Source organism: Aphelocoma coerulescens (genome assembly GCF_041296385.1).
Source record: "Aphelocoma coerulescens isolate FSJ_1873_10779 chromosome Z unlocalized genomic scaffold, UR_Acoe_1.0 ChrZ, whole genome shotgun sequence".
In the NCBI taxonomy this organism is placed as follows: Eukaryota; Metazoa; Chordata; class Aves; order Passeriformes; family Corvidae; genus Aphelocoma; species Aphelocoma coerulescens.
In genome coordinates this window covers 16,702,180-16,724,499 of record NW_027184085.1, presented here as the reverse complement: position 1 = coordinate 16,724,499, position 22,320 = coordinate 16,702,180, and the positions used below count along the sequence as shown (strand labels likewise).

The 22,320-nt window shown below is 40.7% G+C and overlaps 1 protein-coding gene across 1 annotated transcript in view; it reads left to right on the top strand.

Moving 5' to 3' along the window:
• Window positions 1–830: 830 nt before the first annotated feature.
• LOC138103291 (chondroitin sulfate proteoglycan 4-like) overlaps window positions 831–22,320 on the top strand; it is a 44,115-nt gene continuing 22,625 nt past the window's right edge. Inside the window, exons 1-5 of the mRNA XM_069001498.1 lie at window positions 831–982; window positions 13,187–13,350; window positions 13,992–17,552; window positions 18,399–18,869; window positions 19,669–19,845. Of these exons, the coding sequence (XP_068857599.1) occupies window positions 892–982; window positions 13,187–13,350; window positions 13,992–17,552; window positions 18,399–18,869; window positions 19,669–19,845 (4,464 nt within the window). The 5' untranslated portion in view covers window positions 831–891. The remainder of the gene's footprint in view (window positions 983–13,186; window positions 13,351–13,991; window positions 17,553–18,398; window positions 18,870–19,668; window positions 19,846–22,320) is intronic.

The window sequence follows — 22,320 nt, the reverse complement described above, 5'->3', positions numbered from 1 at the left end:
GGCGTGAAATGCATAGTTTTTCTAATTTAGGATCTGTACTTTTTATAATGAGACCTTATCACTCTCTATAACTAGCTTGGAGAAGGTTGTAGCCAGGTGGGGATAATCCTCTTCTCCCAGTAAACAGGACGAGAGGACATGGTCTTAAGCTGTGCCAGGGGAGGTTCAGGATGGACATTAGGAGGAATTTCTTCACAGAAAGGGTGATTAAATATTGGAACGGACTGGCCAGGAGGATGGTGGAGACACTGGAGGTGTTTCAAGGAAAGGCTGGTTGTGGCACGGTAAAATTGAAATGGTGGTGTTCGGTCATAGGTTGGGCTCAGTTCCAGAGGTCTTTTTCAACCTAATTGATTCTGTGATTCTGTAATCATCTCAGTTTCTGAAAGTATTGTTTGGTATACCTGTAACACGTTTCTTCCATAAAGCAGTGTGATGTGTTGCATTTTGGACAGCATGCAAACACTCTGAGGGATGAAGGTGCTCCAGCCAGGAGATGGAAGGTTTGGAGGTACCTCAGAGCGGCCTCCCCCTGCCACAGGCAGGCCATGGAGAGAGAGGGTGTGCAGCGGGTGAACAACTGCTGTAACCCCCAACTGGGCAGGCCCCACCGCAAGCACAGGCTAATCTACAACCGTGAAGTGCAGCCCGGGCTGTCGGAAGACACTGCCCCGTCTCCCGTCCCTGGCCAGCGCTCCTGGAGCTCGGGCGGGGAGGCGCAGGGACTGCGCTGTGAGGAGGGCGGGAAGGAGGGAGGAGGCTATCCCGGGACAGCGGGCGGGGAGCGCGGCTCGGGGCGGTGACGCTCTCCGCAGCTCCCCCTCCCCAGGGCTGCGCCGCTGCCCCAGCGCCGCCCGTGCTGGGGGAGCCCGGCCGGGCCGCGCCTCCGGCATGGCCGGGGCGCCCGCTGCGCTGCTGCGGCCGGCGCTGCTGCTGCTGCTGGTGCTGCTGGTGCTGTTTGCCGGCCGGCCCGCTCTCGCAGGTAGGGCCGTGGCGGGGGCCGGAAGGCACCTGCGCCCGCGGGGGAAGGGGCGGCCCGACCGCGGCCCCGGCGCGGGGGTTGCTCGGAGCGCTGGAGCGACATGTCTGCGAAAGCAGCAGCCCGACGGGGAGTGCCCCTGCCCCGGCCCGGCGAGGGCGGCGTGGGTCCCGTGCTCGGGCCGGCGGCTGCCGCCGCAGCCCCTTGGCCGGGAATGGGGCCGGCCGGGCGGCGCAGGAGGCCGCACAGGTGGTGGGACAGCGGGCATTTTGTGAAGGCGTGGTGTCCTCTTGCCTTAAAGTGAAGGCCGAGCTGTCCGTTCAGGTGTGACCCGCCTTGTGACTGCTTTCCCTCCTACTGCAGACACACTGAGAACTTGACATAGTTTCCTAATAAAAACGTGGATGCTTTGCAAGCAACGTGGATGTAAATTTTTCCACCCACACCTTACCATAACTGTAGTATGCCATGGGGGAAAGTGCTGAGGAACAAACGAATATTCCCTGCAATTCCTTCCCCTGCTCTGGCATGCATGTGAACTAGTGGTCCCGATGATAAGTATCAGTCAGAAACTGCAGGTATGTGGGTTTTAGCATACAACTTCAGCTGCCTTGTGCCTGGCTTTTCAAATGTGCCAAGACATGCCAATCACTTCACCGGTAGTGATGCATGTTAAGGTGCAGGTCTTGGGCAGTCATCAAAACCATTGAAACGGCCAAAAACTTGAGCTGCAAGTTTTGGTTTGTTTTTTTTTTTTCCTTGAGATGCAACTTGAAGTACATTTGCAATTTGAGCATCAAAGACTGGTAATAAAATTTATTGTTTAAATATTTTTTTTTAATTAATGGATCAGCATGCAGTTGAAGCACTGTGCTTTTTCATCCACCTTCATCCACCTTCTATCCCTCGTTGATAATCCCATGTGAGACAAACCAATCACCATAACTTTCCTTAGAAATGTTGAGTGGTCGTTTTCTGTGGCTGTGTGGCATCTGTTTCACTCACTGAGAAGACTAGTTAGAAATGAACTAATATTCAATTGAAACTTTAAAAAATTTATAGTTTTTACTTCAGAAATTAATGAAGGGATTAAATTCAGATGCTATAAATGAAATACACCAATCCTGTCTTTCCATGAGAGAGTTTCAGTGTGTGGAGCTCTAAGTGATGTTCTCATCAGTTTTGTGAGTGAAGGCCCTGCAGCCAGAGTGGATGGAGGAATTTCTTTATTCCTCATAGAGATGTCTCAGACATATCAGGGGTGTCAGGGATGAGTGCCACTGAGATGGCAATCTCTAGTATAGTACCATTGTCTTAAATGACATGACAAAGGGTTTTGTAGATACTACTGGGAGCAAAGCTAGGCCAACCAGTGCTTCATGGCTTGCTGTTGCAGTAGTGTCCTCTGTCCCTGGTGCCGCTGGCAGCGCAAGGTAAAGCCAGAGGATATGTTTCCCAACCACCTGGTAGGGACTCAAGCCTGCTTACTTCTAGGTGCACCAACCTGTGATGTTCTGGTTAAGCTGCCTTCAAGCTGAACTTTGCTGGGCCATGTGGGCTGACATTACCACCAGGAAACCTTGTTAAATTCCAGCTCTCTTCTTACTCTGAGTGCTGTCGTAGCTATAACCTTACCCAGACATAATCTAGTGAAAGGGAAGGAAACAGCTGAAGGCTGGGAAGAAAAAAAAAGTGCTAGTTTCTTATAGGCAATGAACTGAAATTAGGCGTTGCTTTCTCAACTCTTCAGTTTTCAATGAGTTTCTGTGATAGAACCAGAAAATAACATCAGCTCTGTTCATTTCATGTTCAGTGCTTTAACTACAGGACTGTCTTTTATCTGGAAATCTTAGAATACTTTGGTTTGGAAGGGACCTTTAAACATCATCATGTCTGGTGTGTAAAGCATTTTTAGATGCAACACGGGGATATTCTTCATTGTGTACATTTTAGATGAGTGTAAGATGCTTACACACTCTGATAGCGTTTGATTTACCCACAAAATCTCGCTAAATTTTGCACTCAGAAAGTGTGAGTCAACCCTGAGAATTCTCTTTTGTAAAATGATTACATTTAGCCTTAAAAGGCATTCCCAATGAATCTGGCAGCTTCCTTTTCCACTTCCATTTTTCTTGTGTCTCTTATGTGCTGTTGATACCATCTGCTACCAGCTTAGATAAGCTGACAAAAATGGAGGAAGATTTTTTTCATTATGAAGTGTCCTGTTTTGATTCTTTGGTGGTTTTTTTCACTCCTCTTATTCTGCTATGTTACTTTTGCTATTTGTACTTGTAGCAAAGCTTCATTAACGAAACTCATGTTTTTGAAATATCAGCACCATGTTTTGGAGAGTGTAAGATTTGTAAGCAAACCATATTATGTATTCTGTGGTAGTGGTGGTGTTTTTCAGTCTCAACAGTTGAATTTGATCTTATCTGTGATGAAGCAAGTACTGCGTTTAAAAAAGAATATTAAAAATATGGTTCCACCTAGCTGTAAAAGAAACAGAAGCCATGAGTGCATTTTTTTTTCTAAGCATGTATTTTCTGGATTTTTTTTTTCCACAGTTGATTATTAGTAACGAATCAGACTGAAAGGAGGTTCACTTTTTCCTCCTACAAAAGTAAGAAGCGTTGAGATCCACTGTAAGAGACTGGACTATCATCAGCATAGGATTATATCAGTGCAAGGACATTTTTAATTTCATTGCACTCATGAAGTTCTGATTAGGACTTTAAAAGTCATTCACTTGTGTTTTAATGGGCAGTCACACTAACTGTAAGGGTTTCTATCATGGGGTCATGTTTCAGTCAGAAAAAGCTACCAACTTGATTCTTCACTGTTGTTCAAAAGCAAAAAAAGCAATTATGAAATTACTTTAAGAAAGTGATTGTGGTCAAATTTTATTTTTTAACTGCTAGTTTCTTGAGCTTTGAATCAGCAGAACTGATCATATTCATTTTCAGAATATGCCACTCTTGACAATGCCATGAAATCTCTGGCAATTTCTTTTGCTATTTGCACTACATTTTAAAAAATAGTTATTTTTATCACTGTTGTGCTGTAAATCCAAACCACAGCACTGTACCAGCTACTAAGAAGAAAATTAACTTTATCCCAGTCAAACCCAGGACAGTTATGCAGACCTTTCCTGAAAGAATTATTTTTCAGTTAAAGAATTTTTATTTTTCTTCTATCTTCATAGCATCTTTGTCATGCCACTTAGACAAGTTTTTTTTCAGAAACTTTAGCATATATTAATTACTTTTAAAGTAGCTGTATGTAAATGCTATAATTCAGTATGTATTTCTTCAAAATTTGAAGTTGGGATTCTTTTATGGTCATAGTGGTTTCAAACACGTTCATGTCAGATTCAAGAAGAAAGAAAGAAATACAACTAGATGAGGAGATAATTGTACAAATCACAAAATTCTGGAACAGATACTTGAAGCATGTGAGAAGAATCACTTTGGGTCAGTTCTGTTCCAGGTGAGCTACTCAGTGCAGAACTGAAACATTGTAAAGCTACAAACGTTTGTAGGAGTGTCTGTACACCAGGGAATTGTCTTTGGAGAGGACTGGCAGCTGTTCGGTTGGTGCAGTGATTGAAATCTTGGACCTGGGTGCTAAGATGTGGTAGTGAGAAGGAGCTAGAGGAATGATTTGGTTCTGTGGGGAAGCTCTAGGCATAAGTGTAAATTGTGAGTCCATGCAGTAATTGCAAATGTGTTCTTTAATCTCTCATTCTGCCTTTTTTCTTAAAAACTTGTTACATTGGATACCTGGAATTTGGTGCTCTTTCACTAATGTTTTCTCCCTTTTTAATGTGTCTGCACTTGTGCTGTACAATCAGAGTAAACAAGGCTTTTAAAAGTTATTAATATCACAAAAGCTTATTTATATTTGGTATTAATAGGCTTTGAATACTTGTTTCCATCACTCAAATCCTATCCTAAGGGAGAGTCTTCCTGCTTTATTTATGCTGGTGGTTGTTTTTCCTGTGGTTTAGGGAAACAGAGGCCAGATCTGCATCTTCATCTGTTGGGACTTGCATATTTTGTCTTAATTACAGCCTTCACTTCTAGATTGTACAACCCTTCTACCTCTCACTGAAGCACCATAAATAAATTGTTAGTACAGACAAAATGTGTAAGTAGGAGAAACAACTGCTCTCTTTTAAGAATGGAAGGACAAAGGCAGGGAGGGGGGAAAACTTACACCACTTTAGTTTCTCTACAGCTTTGAAATGAGTTCTTGCAGAATGTATTTAGTAGTCTGGTATTGGTGTGAAAAAGTATGCTGTGCAGAAAGAGTGGTTACACCAGTTTTTCACTAACCACAAGAGAAATAGGCTGTGCTCTTAGGAAGGGCTTCTACTTGAACATCCCAAATAGTAGAGTCAAAAACATACCCAAATTTGTCAACAGACAGATAGAAGACCACTGTCATCTGAAAGATTAATATTTATCTGAGTTACCTGTGTGAGTTGCTTTCTGTTACTGTTACATCTTTGTGAATGAGCTGCAGGGAACAAGCTTCAAGGTACAGATCTCAGCTGGACAATGGGAAGCTTATTCATTCAAATTACTAAAGCAGGTGTTGCCTGTAGATACACTAGGGCTGATGAAGCCAGTACCTCACCAGTCACAGCTGATGGATGTGCTTGTTACACTTTGTACCAGAGTGTGCTCTTAGGATGGATGAATTAACCTTTAATCTGACTTGGTGTTTTTCATATAGAAAGTTAAGTACCTTTATTTTCCTGAAGGGACATTGTACAGTTGGAGTAACTTGGGAGGGTATGCATCAAAATGTAGTGGATAAGGACCTTCTCTATGTTTGTGGCGCCTAGATACCCGTGCAGCACAGAGTAACAGCAGATGGTGAGATAGTAGAGTGAAAAAAAATGGTAAATTCATTCCTGCCCCTTTGTCCTCCTGTCTCCCCTGCCCGCTTCTTCTTGTTAATTCCTTTTTATACAGCCAGCCTGTAGAGCTCACCAATACTGCAGAGTATTGAAGAGGCCACTGCAGGAACTGTGATCTCAGCTGAGGAATTGCCATGGCACAGGAGTGACTTGACTCTGCAGCAGGCAGCTAACAAGCCATCAAAACACTGCCTCTGGCTCAGCAGTTCTGGAAGTTGGAGAGGATCCTGACTGAAAATACATGGGTTATGTTAGACATAATCATTTACTTTTATGATTTTATCTTTAATTATTAAGTAATATAGATTCTATGACTTCTGGTAAAACAAAATATATACAATTGTTTTCACAGCAAATCAGTGGGCTGCATGGGCACAGTTTGTCTGAGCAGCAGTAATTCTGTGGCCTTATCATAGCATTTATTGTAGTGTTGAGAACAGAAGATGAATATATTGGGTACTTAAAATAAAGTAATATTTTTGTCCCTGTGAGAAGGATTTGGGATGTCTAAATATATCTTAGGTGTTATCTACATTATTTTTTCTTACATTGTAGTTTTCTGGTGAAAGCTTTAAGTACTCTGGCACTGATAACCTCGTGAACATTTTGAAGACAAAAACATTGTCCAAAATCTCTCTTCATGAAAGTACGATGTTATTCTTTTCTGCTCAAAGATCAAATTATGTATTTCAATTTGTTTCATATTAAGGGGTGGTGGATACTAGGAGCAGGAAAGGGACCTGGTAAAATGTCCCTCTTTTTCATCTGGCATGAGTGTAAAAACCTCTTTGGATTACATATGTATAAAAATTTCTGGATTATTGGTTCAGGCACTGTAGGGAAAGCCTTTCTACATTACTTTCTTTGGGAGTAAGGTGTAAAGGGGATCCAAAGAAGTCAAGGATTGACCTATCTGTAGATCTGGCTGTTTTCTATCCACAACGGAGACCAAAAGGAGTTGAGCAGACGTGAAGTCTCCATTGAATTACTTCCAGTTAAGAAATTAGTGTGGAACTGTGATTCCAAGATCATTGTTCTTATGGAATTGCTGAGAAGATACTTGATCTCAGCTGAAAAAAAGATACTGACAGAAACAAAGAGAAAAAAAATTCCATTCTTTCAGTTAGCTCTCTAGTTTTGATTTTGTTGTTGGATGATGTTGCATTGCTTGTGCTAACAGTGTGGTGAGTCTGAGCTTGGTTTCTTGTAGATAGATTTGTGGGGTTACTAATTTTGGCAGTGGAGAAGAGATGAGGCTTTTATTTCTTTGTACTTTTGTACTAGTTTGAATACAAACTAGTGGGAGACACCAAGTCAGAATAACAATTTAATAGGGAAATAAAAAGAGGGGGGAAAAAAATAAAGGTGGATAACACTGGGTTAAACTGACACAGTCAGGATACAACCTGGCACCCTGTTTGGCAGGGTGGTGGTAGCAGTCTGGTAGAATGGTGGCTGCAGTCCTCCTGAAGCAGTGATCCTGTAGAAAAAGGGTCTGCTCCCCCTCAGAAGGTCCAGTGGTGGCTATGTAGCTCCTGTCCTCTGGAAATCCAGTGGGAAGGTTCTCTCTGGTGTTCAGAGTCCCAGATTATATCCACGATGGGATGCTTGGTTCCTCCCTCTGCGTGGAGCATGTCACAATAGGGTAATGAGTCATGAGGCCAAGTGTTGATTAGGCTCGTTAACAGAAGATAGTCCGGAGGGAGTTATCTCTGAGTCATGCAGCAGGACAATGATGGGCCATTAACAGCAAGACAGTCTGGGGGGAGGAGGCAAGGAAACACTGCCCCACCTGATTTCCACAGCTCATGAGGATGGTAATAGAATACACTGCAACCCAGGACAGCTTTGTGTACAGGAAGAAGAGAAATACTACTCAAAGGGTAGCTGTTTGTAGAATTTGATGTTGTTTTAGCACAAGAGAATGAAAGCCGAACAAAATGATAACAGGCCAACCTAATATCACCACTAGGTGATGAGTGAGAAGTCTTTTGCTCTGTTACTGTGAAAGCTTTTGCTATGCCTGGTTTCTCATGGTTACTTCAAAGAGGGATGTTGTGGACAGAGCTGATCAAGAATCTTCAGTAAAATTACTTGAAATAAAATTTTCAAAACTTACACTTCCCATATAAACATTGCCTGTTATGATGGAAACACAGGGAAGAATTTGTAGCCCCAGCCCCAGACTTGAGGGTTGGCTGTAAGGGAGAAGGAAGAAAGATGGGTATCACAAATTAGCCAGTAACTCAGGTTGAACAGATCTTTAAATTTGCATCCCAAGTGATTATGCCTCTATTTTTGTGAGCCTTTGTGTGTCTATTTCCGTGTACGTAAATGGGCATTAATAGTTCTGATTATTATTCTCAGCTGCTTTCACTTGCCTTTTCTATTTGAGGCACAGAGATGTTACGGAATAGGTTGTCTGCCCAGACAGACATACAGGGATTCCAAATAAATCATTCCCTGTATGATATGTTGAATTCACCTATTCCAGTAGCAAAGGACTTTCTAGGCTGGTATTGCTGGCTAAACTCCACTTATTTTCTGTAATGGTGCCATTAACATCAGATAGTCCATGACAATATGTCCTTCTTTCAAAAGCACCAGATCAATTTTGAGGTCAGTCATAACTCACTTTCAACCAGAAATCATTCTAGAAGTGTCTGCTCTAGAGGAACTTGATTCCTGTAGTGTAATGACATGCTTTTTAGTTTGGTGGATAATGAAGCAGAAATCATGCCAAGGCACTGTAGGTGGTCCGAAATCATGTTTGCTGCTGGATCAGTGCCTACCTGCCCCACCTTCAGTGATGGATTCTGACTCTGAAGAGTTTTATGGAAGGCGGAAGCTTTAACTTAGGTTTCTTTTTTTCTTTCCAGGAAATTAATACGTAGTATAAATATCAAACTGTTGCCCAGTGTGTCTTGGTTTGAAAGACAGGTGTCTGCTAAGGAAGGCAGAAGCCTCCCTTGGAATGGCAGATGCAACCCCCTTCCCTCCAAGTTATTATAATTTTGAAATCAAGGGGGCTTTTAGGCAAAGATGTGGGAAATAGGAATAACAGTTCTTTGCTGTTGTATATCTATATGTGTATAACCAGTCAAACAAACAGCAATAACTATGGCAGTAACAGCAAACAATCCCAAACCCAGTCCCAGCCTTCTCGGCTGTCGGGCCCTTTCCCCTCGGGTGCAGTTCCGCTCGCAGCCGGCAGGGGCGCTGGCGGCTCCCGGTGAGCAGGGCAGGTGCGATGGTTCCCCCGCGGCTGCAGGGGGCGCTCCGGAGCGAGCTCGGGGAGCAGCGGCACCGGTGCCCTGGGATCCCGGGGAGGGATGGGACAAAGGCTTCACAAACCCCTGGGCAGCTGATCCCGGTGTCTGGCTGGACCCTCATGAACAGCAGGCTGGAATGGTGGGGACGAGCATAAATCCTGGATGGCAGAGGAGGTGTATCCAAAAGGGGAACCCCCCCAGAGGTCTGGGCAGGCAGGGCGAGCACGGCTACAACGTAGTGAAGGCTCCACGCAACGGCGGGGCAGGACGGCCCACGGCCTGGCTCCGAGCAGGGCAGGGATAGCGGGCTTGGGATCACGGGGCTTCTCCAGTAGAGAGGAAAAGCAGCCGAAGAAAGCAGCCTCCCTCTCTCCCGAACCGCAGGGACCGACTGCCCACACATCCAGATGAAACAAAAAGAGCAGCCAGCTCTTTTGTTTTTCTTAAGTATCCAGTCATTTGCTCCCCTAGCAACATATATGGGGGAAAATTCCTTTAACAGAAAAAACCAAAAAACCCCAGGAGAGCTCCTAAAACCCCAACACAGTGGTGCACTGCAAAATACTGACTTTACAGCTTCATTCTAGTTACTCTAAATTGCACTCAGTAATCCATAGATAGATAATGTCTCTGCTTAATTGCTTCCCCAAAAATCCATTGTTTTTTCCCCTCATACTCAAATCTATTTAAAAGTATTTTCCACCAGCAGCCATTACTTTTGACTCAGAAATCCAACTAATTTTAGGGGCTGTACTATAGTGATCATAATAAAACTTTCAGGACGTTGACATCTGTGAAAGATTTTGATTTTGCTTATTAATTTCTAAGGAACTCCACTGATAAAATACGATGAAATCTTTTACTTCCCAGTTCTATAGGGGTGCCAGAATGTAATGTAGCAAAATTAATGTAACTGCTTCTTGGAGTCTCAGTAGGGTGAGGACAAGGGTCTACTCAGGGTGCAACCTTTTTGTACCCATAACATTATCCTGATGTGCAGTGCTGGAGGAAATGGAGGTTTTTTTGATGAAGATAGGTTATTTCAGACATCTAGGTTATGCTTCCTGGGGTCTTTAGGAAGTGTCATGGCTTAACCCCAGCTGATAACCAAGTACCACGTAGTCGCTTGCTCAGTCTCCCACTCCACGGTGGGATGGGGAGGATAATAAGGGAAAAAAAAGGTAAAACGTGGATTGAGATAAGAACAGTTTAATAATTGAAACAAAGTAAAATATAATAGTAATGGAAAAGGAGACAACAAAAAGAGAGAAATAAAACCCCAAACCAACAAGTGATGTACAGTACAGTTCCTTGCCACCTGCTGACTGATAGCTGTTCCCCCAGTTCATACCCTGGGCATGTTGGAATATCCCTTTGGCCAGTTCAGGTCAGCTCTCTTGGCCTTGCTCCCCCAGCCTCTTTGGGCACCTGATTGCTGCAGAGCATGGGACACTGAAATGTCCTGGATTTAGGGCGAGCACTGCTGAGCAGCAACTAAAACATCAATGTGTCACCAACATTATTCTCTTAATAAATGCAAACCACAGCACTGTGCCAGCTCCTAGGAAAAATTAACTCTATCCAAGCCAAAACCAGGACAGGAAGACAGTATCTCAGTGAGCCATTTGCTGAGATAGAAATCAGAGGACTCCTCTCTCCTGTGTTACTGGATCTAAAGCTCTAGAGGGTAGGGACAATCTCCTGTAGTCCATCTGTGTGTTAGATAGCACAGTGACACTGCTATAGTATGAATTTAGCATAATATAAAAAATTATAATTATTTAACTTATTTTCTGGCTTATTAGTTAGGCCTAGCTTATACTGGGGATTTGTCTCTAGTTATGTTATTCCAATACTTGCTTTAAAGAGGAGGTCTTTATTTACCCCACAGAATAACATTTCTGTGTACAACAAATGGCATAGGTCCTCTCAGTATATAAATTTAATATAAAGTCTGTAAGGTGTACTTGAGGTATTTGATGAAAGCTTCTTTCGAACTAGAAGCAAACTGCTGGGGAACAATTCCTTTTTGTTCCACTTGGAATCAATTTTTCTATGCACAGTGGTGACTCTTCCTTTGGAAGAAATATGTCTATTTCAGTAACGTAAAGATCTTTCCTGTGTTTCTCTGGGTACTTAATATAACTCGATACTACATAGTTGTTTTCTGTTGGGTTTGCTGAAATCTTGTTCCTGGGAAAGCTGCCTAGAATTTTTATATATCCCACAGCAAATTTTTAGATACTATTATTGATTATTTCATGAGTAAGCTAAATGAGATTTATGATTTGGTACTCTGTGCATGATCCAGTTCAGAGTCAGAGTTAAAGCCACACTATCAGAGTCATCAGAGTCATAAGAGTGTATTAGATTAAGCAAGGGGACAGCTAATGTGGGAACTGAAAAAATTAAACCTCAAAAGTCCTCTGCAGTTATGCTTGATTTTAAAATGAGAAAATTATTTCACAGTGAAGCTAAAAACTGCAAAATAAATATTTAACTGGTGGTGTTCTTACAAGCTGTATCCAAACACTGCTGAAAGCATCATAAACTTTGGCAGATGAAATTTGAAAATAGACAGGTCTGGGGAAAAAAAAAAAGGTCAAGGATCATATTGAAGGAATCAAAGCTTTTACTAAATCCTCCTTAAGTATATCAAGAACAAAAACCCTGCAGAGAGTCTGTGCATCCAGTTGATTAAGTTACCAGTATTAAAGAAGCACTAAGAAAGGGCATGGCTACTGCAGAGAAGCTGAACTAAATGGTGTTTGCTGCTAATTGGGAATGGTGGAGGCAGGGGAGGAGCAGGGTTGACCTGAAACACTTGGGAGTGAAATTACTTGCTTGCTAAGGGTAATATCTCACGCTCTGGTACCTGAAGCCTGCATGGTGGCAGATTTTATGCCACTATTTAAAATAAGAATTACCAGGAGACTGTAAGCCTGACATCTGTAACTCAAATTTATAGGTACAGTAACAAGGATAAAAGATGCACACGTGAGAAGGATCAACTTTGGGGAGTCTGTAAGATTTCTTTGAAGAGTTCTTTACAAACCCCCTGGAGTTTTCTTGATGGGGGTGGGTAAGGTGTCTAAGATTTAGAGTTTCAAAAGACTTCTGATAAAGTTTGCTGCCAAAGGCTTTTTAGCATTCATTGGAATGCAGGGCTTTGTATATTAAGTAATTGATTAAATAGGAGGGGTGGTAAATAATTGATACATTTTTTTCATATGTCAGAAGAAAGTTACCAGCAGAGTTTTGAGGATTTGGTCTTAGGATCTGTGCTGTTCAGAATAGTAATAATAGGGATGGTAAAGGCAGTGAGTAGTCAAATGAGGAATCTTACTGATGTTACTGTTCTTCAGGGCAGAATAGAGGGGAGGAGACAGTAAACGAGGCTTGTACAGATTTGAGTGACTGGCCAACAGGATGGCAGGGGTAGCTGGAGGTTGCATACAGGAGACGAGGGCAGTTTTGCCTGGAATAGAGGGATGAAAACATCTGAAAATGATGCAGGTGGCAGGAGACTTCTGAGTCTTCTCTGCAGAGATGGCATAGGATGTCTCTGATGGAGATGTAAAAGCACGTTGTAGATGAAAATGTTTCCAAAGGGAAAATAGAGGAATACTTCAGAGAGAAATTCTTTGGCAACTACAGAATAGACTGGGTGTGACAAGCTCAGGAAAACACCTAAAACAAACAAAAAAGAAGGAATATTACAAAGAAATTATTCAGTGTAATTGCACGGTTCTTACAATTCCCAGTTATCACCATTGGAGATAAGAGTACTGGACTGTATTAATCCTTTGTCCATTCTGGTATGGCCATTGGGCTGTTACTAAATGGCTTGGACTGGTGAATTTGATATCTGAGATTTATTTTCATTTGTACATTAATAAGTATATCAAAAATAATATATATTTTTTACATATATTTAGGTATGGATAAGAAAAAGAGATTTTGTTTGTGTGATTAAATTTTGTGTTTATTATCCTTTATTTCTTTCAGTATCATTTTATGGTGATAGCTTTGTGGAGCTGAACGTGGCAAAAACTTCCCCTCAGACATCCTTACAGTTTCAGTTTCGAACAAGCAAGCCACAGGGACTGCTTCTTCTTGCAGCTGGGAAGACAGATTATTGTTTAATGGAGCTACGCTCAGGATATGTACAAGTATGCTTTATATCTGTAGCTAAAAAATGTATGTGTAGCCTGTATTGCTCAGAGTTTTTCTTAACAATATAATTAATCTTGTTTTTCTATAACAAGATATATAAACAAGTTTCTCTTCAAAGAAATGGAAAAATTTATACATAATATAATTGATAATTTAAAAGTATGGCTTTTATTTCTTACAATTATAATTATATCTCTATAATTGAGATCCTTTGAGAGCCTTTGCGATCTCTAGATCTTAAAATGAAGATCATTGTGTTCAAAGCATGAGATTCAATAAAGGCAAAATTTCAAATTTGATGATGTTAGCTTTACAGAAAGTGCTTGAATCTGAGTAATTGTTTTTCTGCAAGGTAGGCTCTTGAAAGATCACTTTCAGTAGGGTTCTCGGGAGCTGTTGTTCCTAGCAGAACTGCAAACGAGTCCATTCCAGCTTCTGCAGTTATGCCGAAATTATGTCTGTGATGGCAAGTAAACCTGCACAGAATTTTAGTGGGATTTTATTTTTTCCATTATATTTTATAAATTATATCCTTAGTATGAACATATATGAAAATTAATGTATTAACTATGTATTAACGTATGATTGTGAAAAATACCACTTTGGATTTTGATAGTTAAAATTCTATCTCTTGCAGCTGAGAATTAACTTTGGTGTGGGCGAGCGAGTACTTCATTCTCAGCAAAGATCTCAGCTGAATGATTTAGCCTGGCACCTGGTTGAACTACATCATGAACAAGATAATGTCACATTGGTAATTGATAAACATGATAGAGCTAGTGCAAAAATGCCTGGAATTCTTTATGAATTAAACATTGATTATGGATTCTACATAGGTGGTACTGGTAAACTTGATGTTCCCTACCTTGTTGGAGCACTACCCAGTTTCCGAGGATGTATTGATGATGTGTTATTCAATCAGTTAGACATTCTGATGCCTCTGAGACCTTCTCCTGGCTTCAAAAGCATCCATGAAGTTTCAGTGGGGTGCAGTGATGAATTCTTTGCAGGTGAAGAAGAACCCATTAGTTTCTTCAGTTCCAGGTCCTATATTTCTTTCCCATCATGGAATGTGGATGATGAGGGAATCTTCGAGTATACCTTACAAACCTCAGCTGCACGTGGCTTGCTGCTTTACCACCCTGGGCAAACAGGAGATTTCATTGCTATGGAAATGGAAGATGGTTTAATTAAAGCTTACATTGGAAAACATAACAGTAGAACCCATCTTTCCTCTCGTAGGTCAGTCAATGATGGTCGTTGGCACTACATCAAACTGAAATTTACTGCACAGTATTTGCAACTAACAGTGGATGAAAAAACTGTGAAAAAATCATTACCTCTCCACAGTAAGTTGCCAGTTCTGAAGGGATCCCTCTTTGTAGGTGGTGCAGATGACAACATACGATCGGAAGTGATTAAGTTAATCTCAGTATCTGGGAAGTACACCAGAGGAGGATCCTTCAAAGGCTGCTTAAGGAACCTGAAAGCCAACTCAGAAAAGAAATCGCTGAAGAATGTTCTAGTAACTAAGGACATTTCAGCTGGATGTGAAATACAGAGTGCTTTCAATACAAATCTTTCTTTAGAGACAGCTGTAAAGAACCCTCCTGTGAAAGCAGCTCCTGTATTCGCCATTTCCCATGAAAGCTCAATTTCTCTGGGCAAGGAAGACAAAAACCACCTTTTAGTTCTTAGTAACTTGATTGTGCTAGAGGGCGGACAAGCTTCACTTGAATCTAAGCATATTAAATTAAACTTTGACTTTCAGAAATTCGGAATTCATCAGTCACAAATTCTTTTTGATATAAAGGAACCACCCTCTCATGGACACTTGAAGCTGAATGTTGAACCAGTGCGGGAGGTGAATACATTTACTATGCAGGATGTGAGGCAAGGGAAGATTCTGTATGTCCATGATGGCTCTGAGGACACATATGATTATTTTAATTTCTCCATTTCTACCAGCAGTGAGAAGATTGTGTCTCCATATTTGCAAGGAAATGAGCAGCATATGTTTAAAATTACTGTCACTCCAATAAATGATGCACCTGAGATCATACTTCCAGAGGGAAACTTGCTTCTTCTCTTAGAGAACTCAAAGAAATGTCTGACTAGTGACCTGATAAAAGTTCTAGACAAAGATACAGATTCTGTGGGTCTCAGACTTTCAGTGCTTGGAAATCTGAATGCAGATGCAGGATTTTTAGAAAATTCAAAGCATCCTGGAAAAGCTATCACTACTTTTTCTAATGAGGACTTAAGTGAAGGCACTGTTTTCTTTGTCCACACAGGCGTCAAGAACTCAAGGATTGTTCTCAGGGCAAGTGATGGTGAGAAGGTGAGCAACACTGTTGTGTTACGTGTCATGGCAGTTCCTTTGGATTACAGAGTTGTCAACAACTCAGGAATAAATCTTGTCCAAGGTGTTACAGCTCTTATAAGACCTAGGCATCTGGCAGTGGAAACAAATGCTGTCCTCCAGGAACTGGAGATACGGTACGAGATCACAGAACCACCTCACTTTGGTGAGGTCCAAAGGCAGCATTCGAGGGGGGAATGGAAGCAAGTCAACTCTTTTTCTCAACGCTCTCTTCAGCGCAGCCATGTGAGATACTGTAGCACTTTTAAAGACATTCAGCTGGAAAATGTTACCGACCAATTTAAATTCAAAGTTAGCATAGGAAACAGAATCAGTGAAGAGCACACATTTCCAATCAAAGTGAAATGGTTGAGGTACAGTCTATTGAAACATGCTCCTCTAGAAATTGAAAAATCAAAAAAGAAGTACTTGAATTCTGACAGTCTTTTTGCTGTGATTGCAGATCTAGAAGTACCTGAAGATGAGCTTCATTTTAAACTTCTGTCCCTACCAAAGAATGGACAGATACTGCTTAATGATCAGCCTTTGCAAAAAGATTCAGTCTTTACCCAGAAAGATATTACTGATCGAAAAGTGGCATATGAATTAATCAGCGGGTACCATGAAGACTATGATTCATTTAGATTTCTCATTTCTACAAAGTATCTGGAGTCAAATTTCTATGACTTTGAAGTCTACATCAAATCAGATTTCAGAAACATTATTTTGACTAACAATGGCCTTAATGTTACTGAAGGGGAAGGAGAATTAATAACAAGCACGAAATTGTTTGTGCAAACACCAGATAATAAAACTTTCCAATATGAAGTTATACAGTTTCCTAAGCATGGGAAATTAAAACTTACTAATTTTTCTGGTTCATTTGAGAATAATGGCAATCTTACAGCTTTCACTAATAAAGATATAACTGATAAGTGCCTTATGTATGTGCATGACGATTCTGAGACTGTGTTTGACGAATTTCTTGTCAAAGCTTCCAGCAAAGAGTTGGGAAAGGGGACAAACTTTGATCCAGAAGTGGAACCTTTGTCAGTAGAAATTAGATTCTACATTTCTGTCCAGCTGAAGAATGATGAGAAACCAGTTCGCATAATTGATAAGGTATTTAATGTAGTGAGAAACGGGCAGCGATTGTTGACTTTGGCAGATCTTTGCTACCATGATCCTGATTATGATTTTGATGATGGACAGTTGCTATATACTAGACGTGGTATTTCCAATGGGGACTTGGTGCTAACAAATGATACTTTGCATAGACTCTACCAATTCAAACAAGTGGACATGGAGCAAAAGCAAGTCCTGTTTATGCACCATGGTGCAGATTTTGGGCGTTTTGTGCTTTTTGTGACAGATGGCAAGCACTATACTTCTTTGCTTCTGGAAGTTAATGCCACTGATCCTTATGTTAGCTTGGCAAATAATACAGGATTATTGGTTCAAAAAGGTAAGGAAGAAACTGTTTCAACAGCTAACCTAAGTGCTACTACAAACCAAGACATAAGAAATGATCATGAGCTTACATATGAGATACTCTCTTTTCCAAAATATGGAAGAATATATGTGAATAATCTATTAATGGATTCCTTTACTCAGCTTGATCTGATAAAGGGGCATGTGACCTACAGACATGATGACAGCAACAACCTTATTGACACATTTAACTTCACAGTCAGTGCTGGAGATGTCCATCTGGATGCTGGACTGCAGGTTCGCATATATTTGGAAAGTCATCAGCAGCCACCAAGGATTGTGAACAAAAACAATCTCTTGGTTGAAGAAGGAAAACCAGTTAAAATCAGTAAAGGAAAACTGCAGGTAGGTTAACCATGTTCTCCATTCCTCCAATCTTGTAGCAAGTTTTTGTCATTGTTTTTTCAGCCATTGTAGTGTCTTTAGTTTGTGTCTTCTCTTCTTTAACTCCTTTTGATTTCCACTAATATGACTGCATTCTGGGTGCTTAGTTCAGGAGACACTGACACTAGCAATCTTCCATTTTTAGGAAGGAAAGCTGATTCTGTTAAAGAAAAAGACTGCCCATAGTCATTGACTCTGTTACATATTGGTGCTTAAGAAAATTATGATTTGGAGATGCTGCATGTATATATTTGCTTTAGTTGTAACAATTATTTGTACTCCATGTAATGTTCTTAATTGAGCTGGTGGAAAGTGCCAAAGAAGAAAGGGTTTTGTTTGATTTAGTTTGGAGCTAGCCCAGTTAAAATGTTTGAGGTTTAAGTCCAAAATTTTAAAAAACAAGTCAAGTCACAAACCTGATGCCATTTCTGTTAGATTAATTCTTCCCTGTATGATGTTTGTGTGTAGCCTTCCAGTAACCACCGCGAGAGGGCTCCAGCTGCACATTGCTGAAATCCTGAAATCCTTGTTTCAGGCAGGAATCTACAGCTGTGATGCCATTAGTTAATTATGGAGTATGTTCCCTTTCAAAACTCACAAAACATATTTGGGGTTACAAAATGGCTCCCATGCCACCTTATTTACCATGTGCCTGCTTGAAGTTTTGGGAGCTGGGTAGCCCATATAAGAAGTGCCAGTTTAGTTAGGTAGACAATCCCAGGATTAAAAGCGAAAAACTCAGAAGAGAATTATAAAATTTCTCCCACTTCCATTTGAATAATTTTGGGATATGTTCTTAAATTTAAGGTTGTTCATGAAAATAGTTCTCCATCTGAGATTGCGTTCACAGTAAGACAGCTTCCAGTACACGGATACATTCGGAAGTTTTCTTCAGAAGAAAGTTATCTCAGTGCTGACCAAAGGCCAGTTTTGAGCTTCACACAGCAAGATGTCGACGAGGGCAAAGTTCAGTATGTGCAGACAGTTTCTGACCAACTAGATGACCATTTTGTTCTGGATGTGACCAATGGTGTCAGAACAGTGAATGGAATAGAGATCTCTGTAGACATCATCCCCAGAATGATTCCACTGGAAGTACAGAACTTCACAGTAATTGAAGGAGGCTCAAAAGCCCTGGTGGAAGATAATCTAAAAATACCTAGTAAACACTTTGCAGGACTCAGCTGTGAATTCATTTTAACTGAGCAGCCAAAACATGGGTATGTTGAAAACTCTCGTGTTCCTGGAATAAAGTTAACCACGTTTACTAGAAAACAGGTAATGCCTTTAGATCTTAGATGTAGTCTTGAAGAATTCTTTGTTTTGCTGAAAGCTGTGGGATTTTGTGGGAGATGGTGAGAGACATGAGTTTGAGCTTTATTCTGGCCTTGATTTGAAGATGCTTCTGCTGTTTCTAGCTGGTCATTTGGAGTGGGGAAGGAGGCTGCCTTGTTGTGGGGAGCCACATCACTTCCTTGATGGCACTATTGACACAGACTAGTGTGCTATAATCACGGTAGACTGATGTGCCACTCACGCTCAGGCAGAGTTGTAGATACTCTGGAAATGTGAGACTGTGGGTGTGTTTTAAAAAGACCAGAGGAAATGGTATGTAGATTGAACAAGGAGAACAGTGGAAAAAAAAGTAATTTTTAAGGTAATTTCTTTGCTCACAGGCAGCCACTATATGCACAATGTGCTAATTTTCAGTCATTTAGCTCCAAGAAGCAAAATGGTATCATAAGTCACCATCTACTAACACTATGTTCAGATTATAGATTCCAGAAAACATTGTTAAATATAGTGGGATTGGATTTCCGTTTTTCCTTCAGAAAGAAGGGAGAATGCTAAGACTGGCAAGATATTCTGGCTAGAGGAATGGACAAATGAGCAGTAAAATTTACTGTTGTGAATGGAGCAAAGATAGAGGTACAATCTGATATTCAGCATAAATAAAGTTTTAGAAGTCATAAAATGTTCGTGCAATAAATACAGAGAGCCATGACTAGGATATTTTTCAATGTGACATTTATTTTCTTCTAGTCTCTTTAGTTTTTCAGCTTGTTATATTTTTCAGGTGGAACAAAAATTAATCTACTATGTTCATGATGGCAGTGAAGAACTGACGGACAATTTTACTGTGGTAGTAAATAACACGGAGTTGTGGAAACAAAGTTTGCCCCAAGCTGTGTTTGTAACAGTTACTGCAGTAAATGACGAAGCTCCTGTTGTAAAAGTAAACAGAATTCTTCAGGTTTGTTTGTCAACATTTTAAAGTGTTAAAATTAATTCCATTAATTCTGATGCCATCTAATGCCCCTTCATTAACAGACTATTGGGTTTATATCTGGTAGGTTAGTCAATATAATACCTATTAGTCCTTGGATTTAGGAAAATTAATGCTAATGAAAGGAGGTAGTACCTAGGTTGTTTGTATTTAGGAAGATTTTTGACATAATGGAGAACACTTTTGGCTGTTGTAAAGTTTATCTAGAAGGCTAAACAAGCATTCTTTTAATCTTAAAGTTATGTGAAGTCTCTTGGACTGATGTGCGGTTTGTGAGGGTGGATGGCTTGCGCCTGGGTGGTTGTTATATTTTAGTGTTGTTTGCTGTGGTGTCTTGAGGGCTGTTACGTAACATGTAATGAACATGTAACTTAGAAAAGTACCAAGAATAGTGATGATGAGAATGCCATCTTTTCATGATTGTATTTGCACAGCCTTCCAACCCTATGCCTCTTGCCCTGAAGTGTTATAAAGGGTTGGACCTGCTAAGGTACATTCTGCTGCCTGCTCCTGTCCAGATGTGCCAGTGGGATGGGACAAGAGCAAATTGATTATGTGTTGGGTATTGCTTACAGAAAACAGGAGTGTTTCCTTCTTCAAAACTGCAAATAAGACAATGCAATCTGTGAAAATCTAGGGTCATCAATATATTAGTGCAATCAGTGAAGCTATTACTATGTGATAGTGTGAGTTAAGAAGAAGATATGTTAACTTTTTTCTAACTGCCTTCCTCCAAAAAAGTCCTGAAGAAAATTTTAAAGTTGTTGCCTGATGCTACCTTGAGCTCTTAATAACCATAGCTGACTTTTTAATCTATTGATCTTTGAAAAGTTATCTACCACTACAGAAGGGACTACTGTCACTTCAGTTTCAGTGCATTTTCAGATTGATTAATTAATTAATTAGTTTATTTATAGTATTTAACCCAGGACATATTTGCATAGTATTTGTTTGTGTTATGGTAGCACTAAGTACCCAAAACCAATTTAGTAAAGACACTGTGCCCAAAAAAATGCCGCATGTAAAGACAGTCTGAGATCTGATGGGTTAACAAGTTAAGTGCCTCCAAAAAGAGTGAAATGAACATGGGTCAGCTAATGAACTTGTAAACCGGCTGGAAGACTGGCAGAGATGGTATTTAGGCAGAGAAGATGTTTAGGAATTGGTTTGAAAGAAGCTAAGCAGGATATTTTGAGGCTGCCATCATTCCTGCTCTGCCATGCAGTTTGTAAATTGGTGGTACCAAAACATGCATTTAATTTTATGTAGTTAGTTATGTCTTGGAGAGGGAGAGTGTATTGCTTTAAAGATGTAACCTTGTGTTGTGTATTTAGCATTTTGCATGAGAAAACACATAATTTTTGAACTAGCCATAATGGTAGTTTTGTGCAGCTTCCTGGTGACAGGAGATAATCTGCAGATGCCTACAACAGAAGTCATCCTGCCCTGTGCAGAGACTGCTGACAGAAGGGCAGACTGCCTTCACAAACATTTGGGTGGCACAGAGCAAAACCTGCCCTGGTTGAAATAATTACAGTGGTACTCCACAGACATCAGCACAGCACTCAGTAATCTTTGTCTAGTCACAGGGAAGAGGGCACTATGTTCAGTCAAATTTTTCTGGGTCTCTGTTCTGGTGCGCTGCTGGCATTAAACTGCTGGCATTGAACTGCTGGAATTGCAGTCTATTAACAGAACTAAAGCTGTACAGTGCACTGCAATGCAGCTTATAGATTTTTCTAAAAATATCTGTGAATCTAGGCTTCCCAAGAGCAAGGATAACAAAGCTTCACCTACCTAGAGTTGGTCCTCTCTACTGGGGAGGCAGTCTGCGTACCAGAGCCAGAATGCTGCCTTTGTGCCTGTGGGTTTGCTAGTCATGCACAAGCTATTGTTGAGAAATCAAGTTGGTATTTGTTGTGAGTGTGTACCAGTATGTACACATATGGTGGATTCATGTGCAGGCTAAATCCGGCAGTCGAGTTATCTACTAGGAGGAATACACTGAGATAATTCTTCCCGAAATCAAACTTCCACATCCTCAGTGAGGTGAAAGAAAATGGGTTTTTCTTAGTCCTGCTAAATATTGAGATGAGATGGGCATTTCTGTGTAGGGTAGTGGTGTCTGACCCCATGTTCTAGCAGAACAGTCTGTGCTCCTCAAGGGCATTGCTAGTGGTAGATGCTGAATAATAGACTATGTTGCTTTTAAAAACTCAGTAGCTCTTCAATATATTTTGTAAGATTGGAAATATGCAAAAGTATACAATGACAGACCAGTACTGTGAAAACCGAAGTCCAGTAGAACTATTTGAGTTGTCTGAAGTTTAGGACTTCTTAAATTTTGCAGGTCACAGTATAAAGAGTCAGAAAGAACTGCTGAATGATTAAAAAATAGGCTAGGATATGGTGTCTGCTGTTGAGAAGTAGCTTATGTGAAGA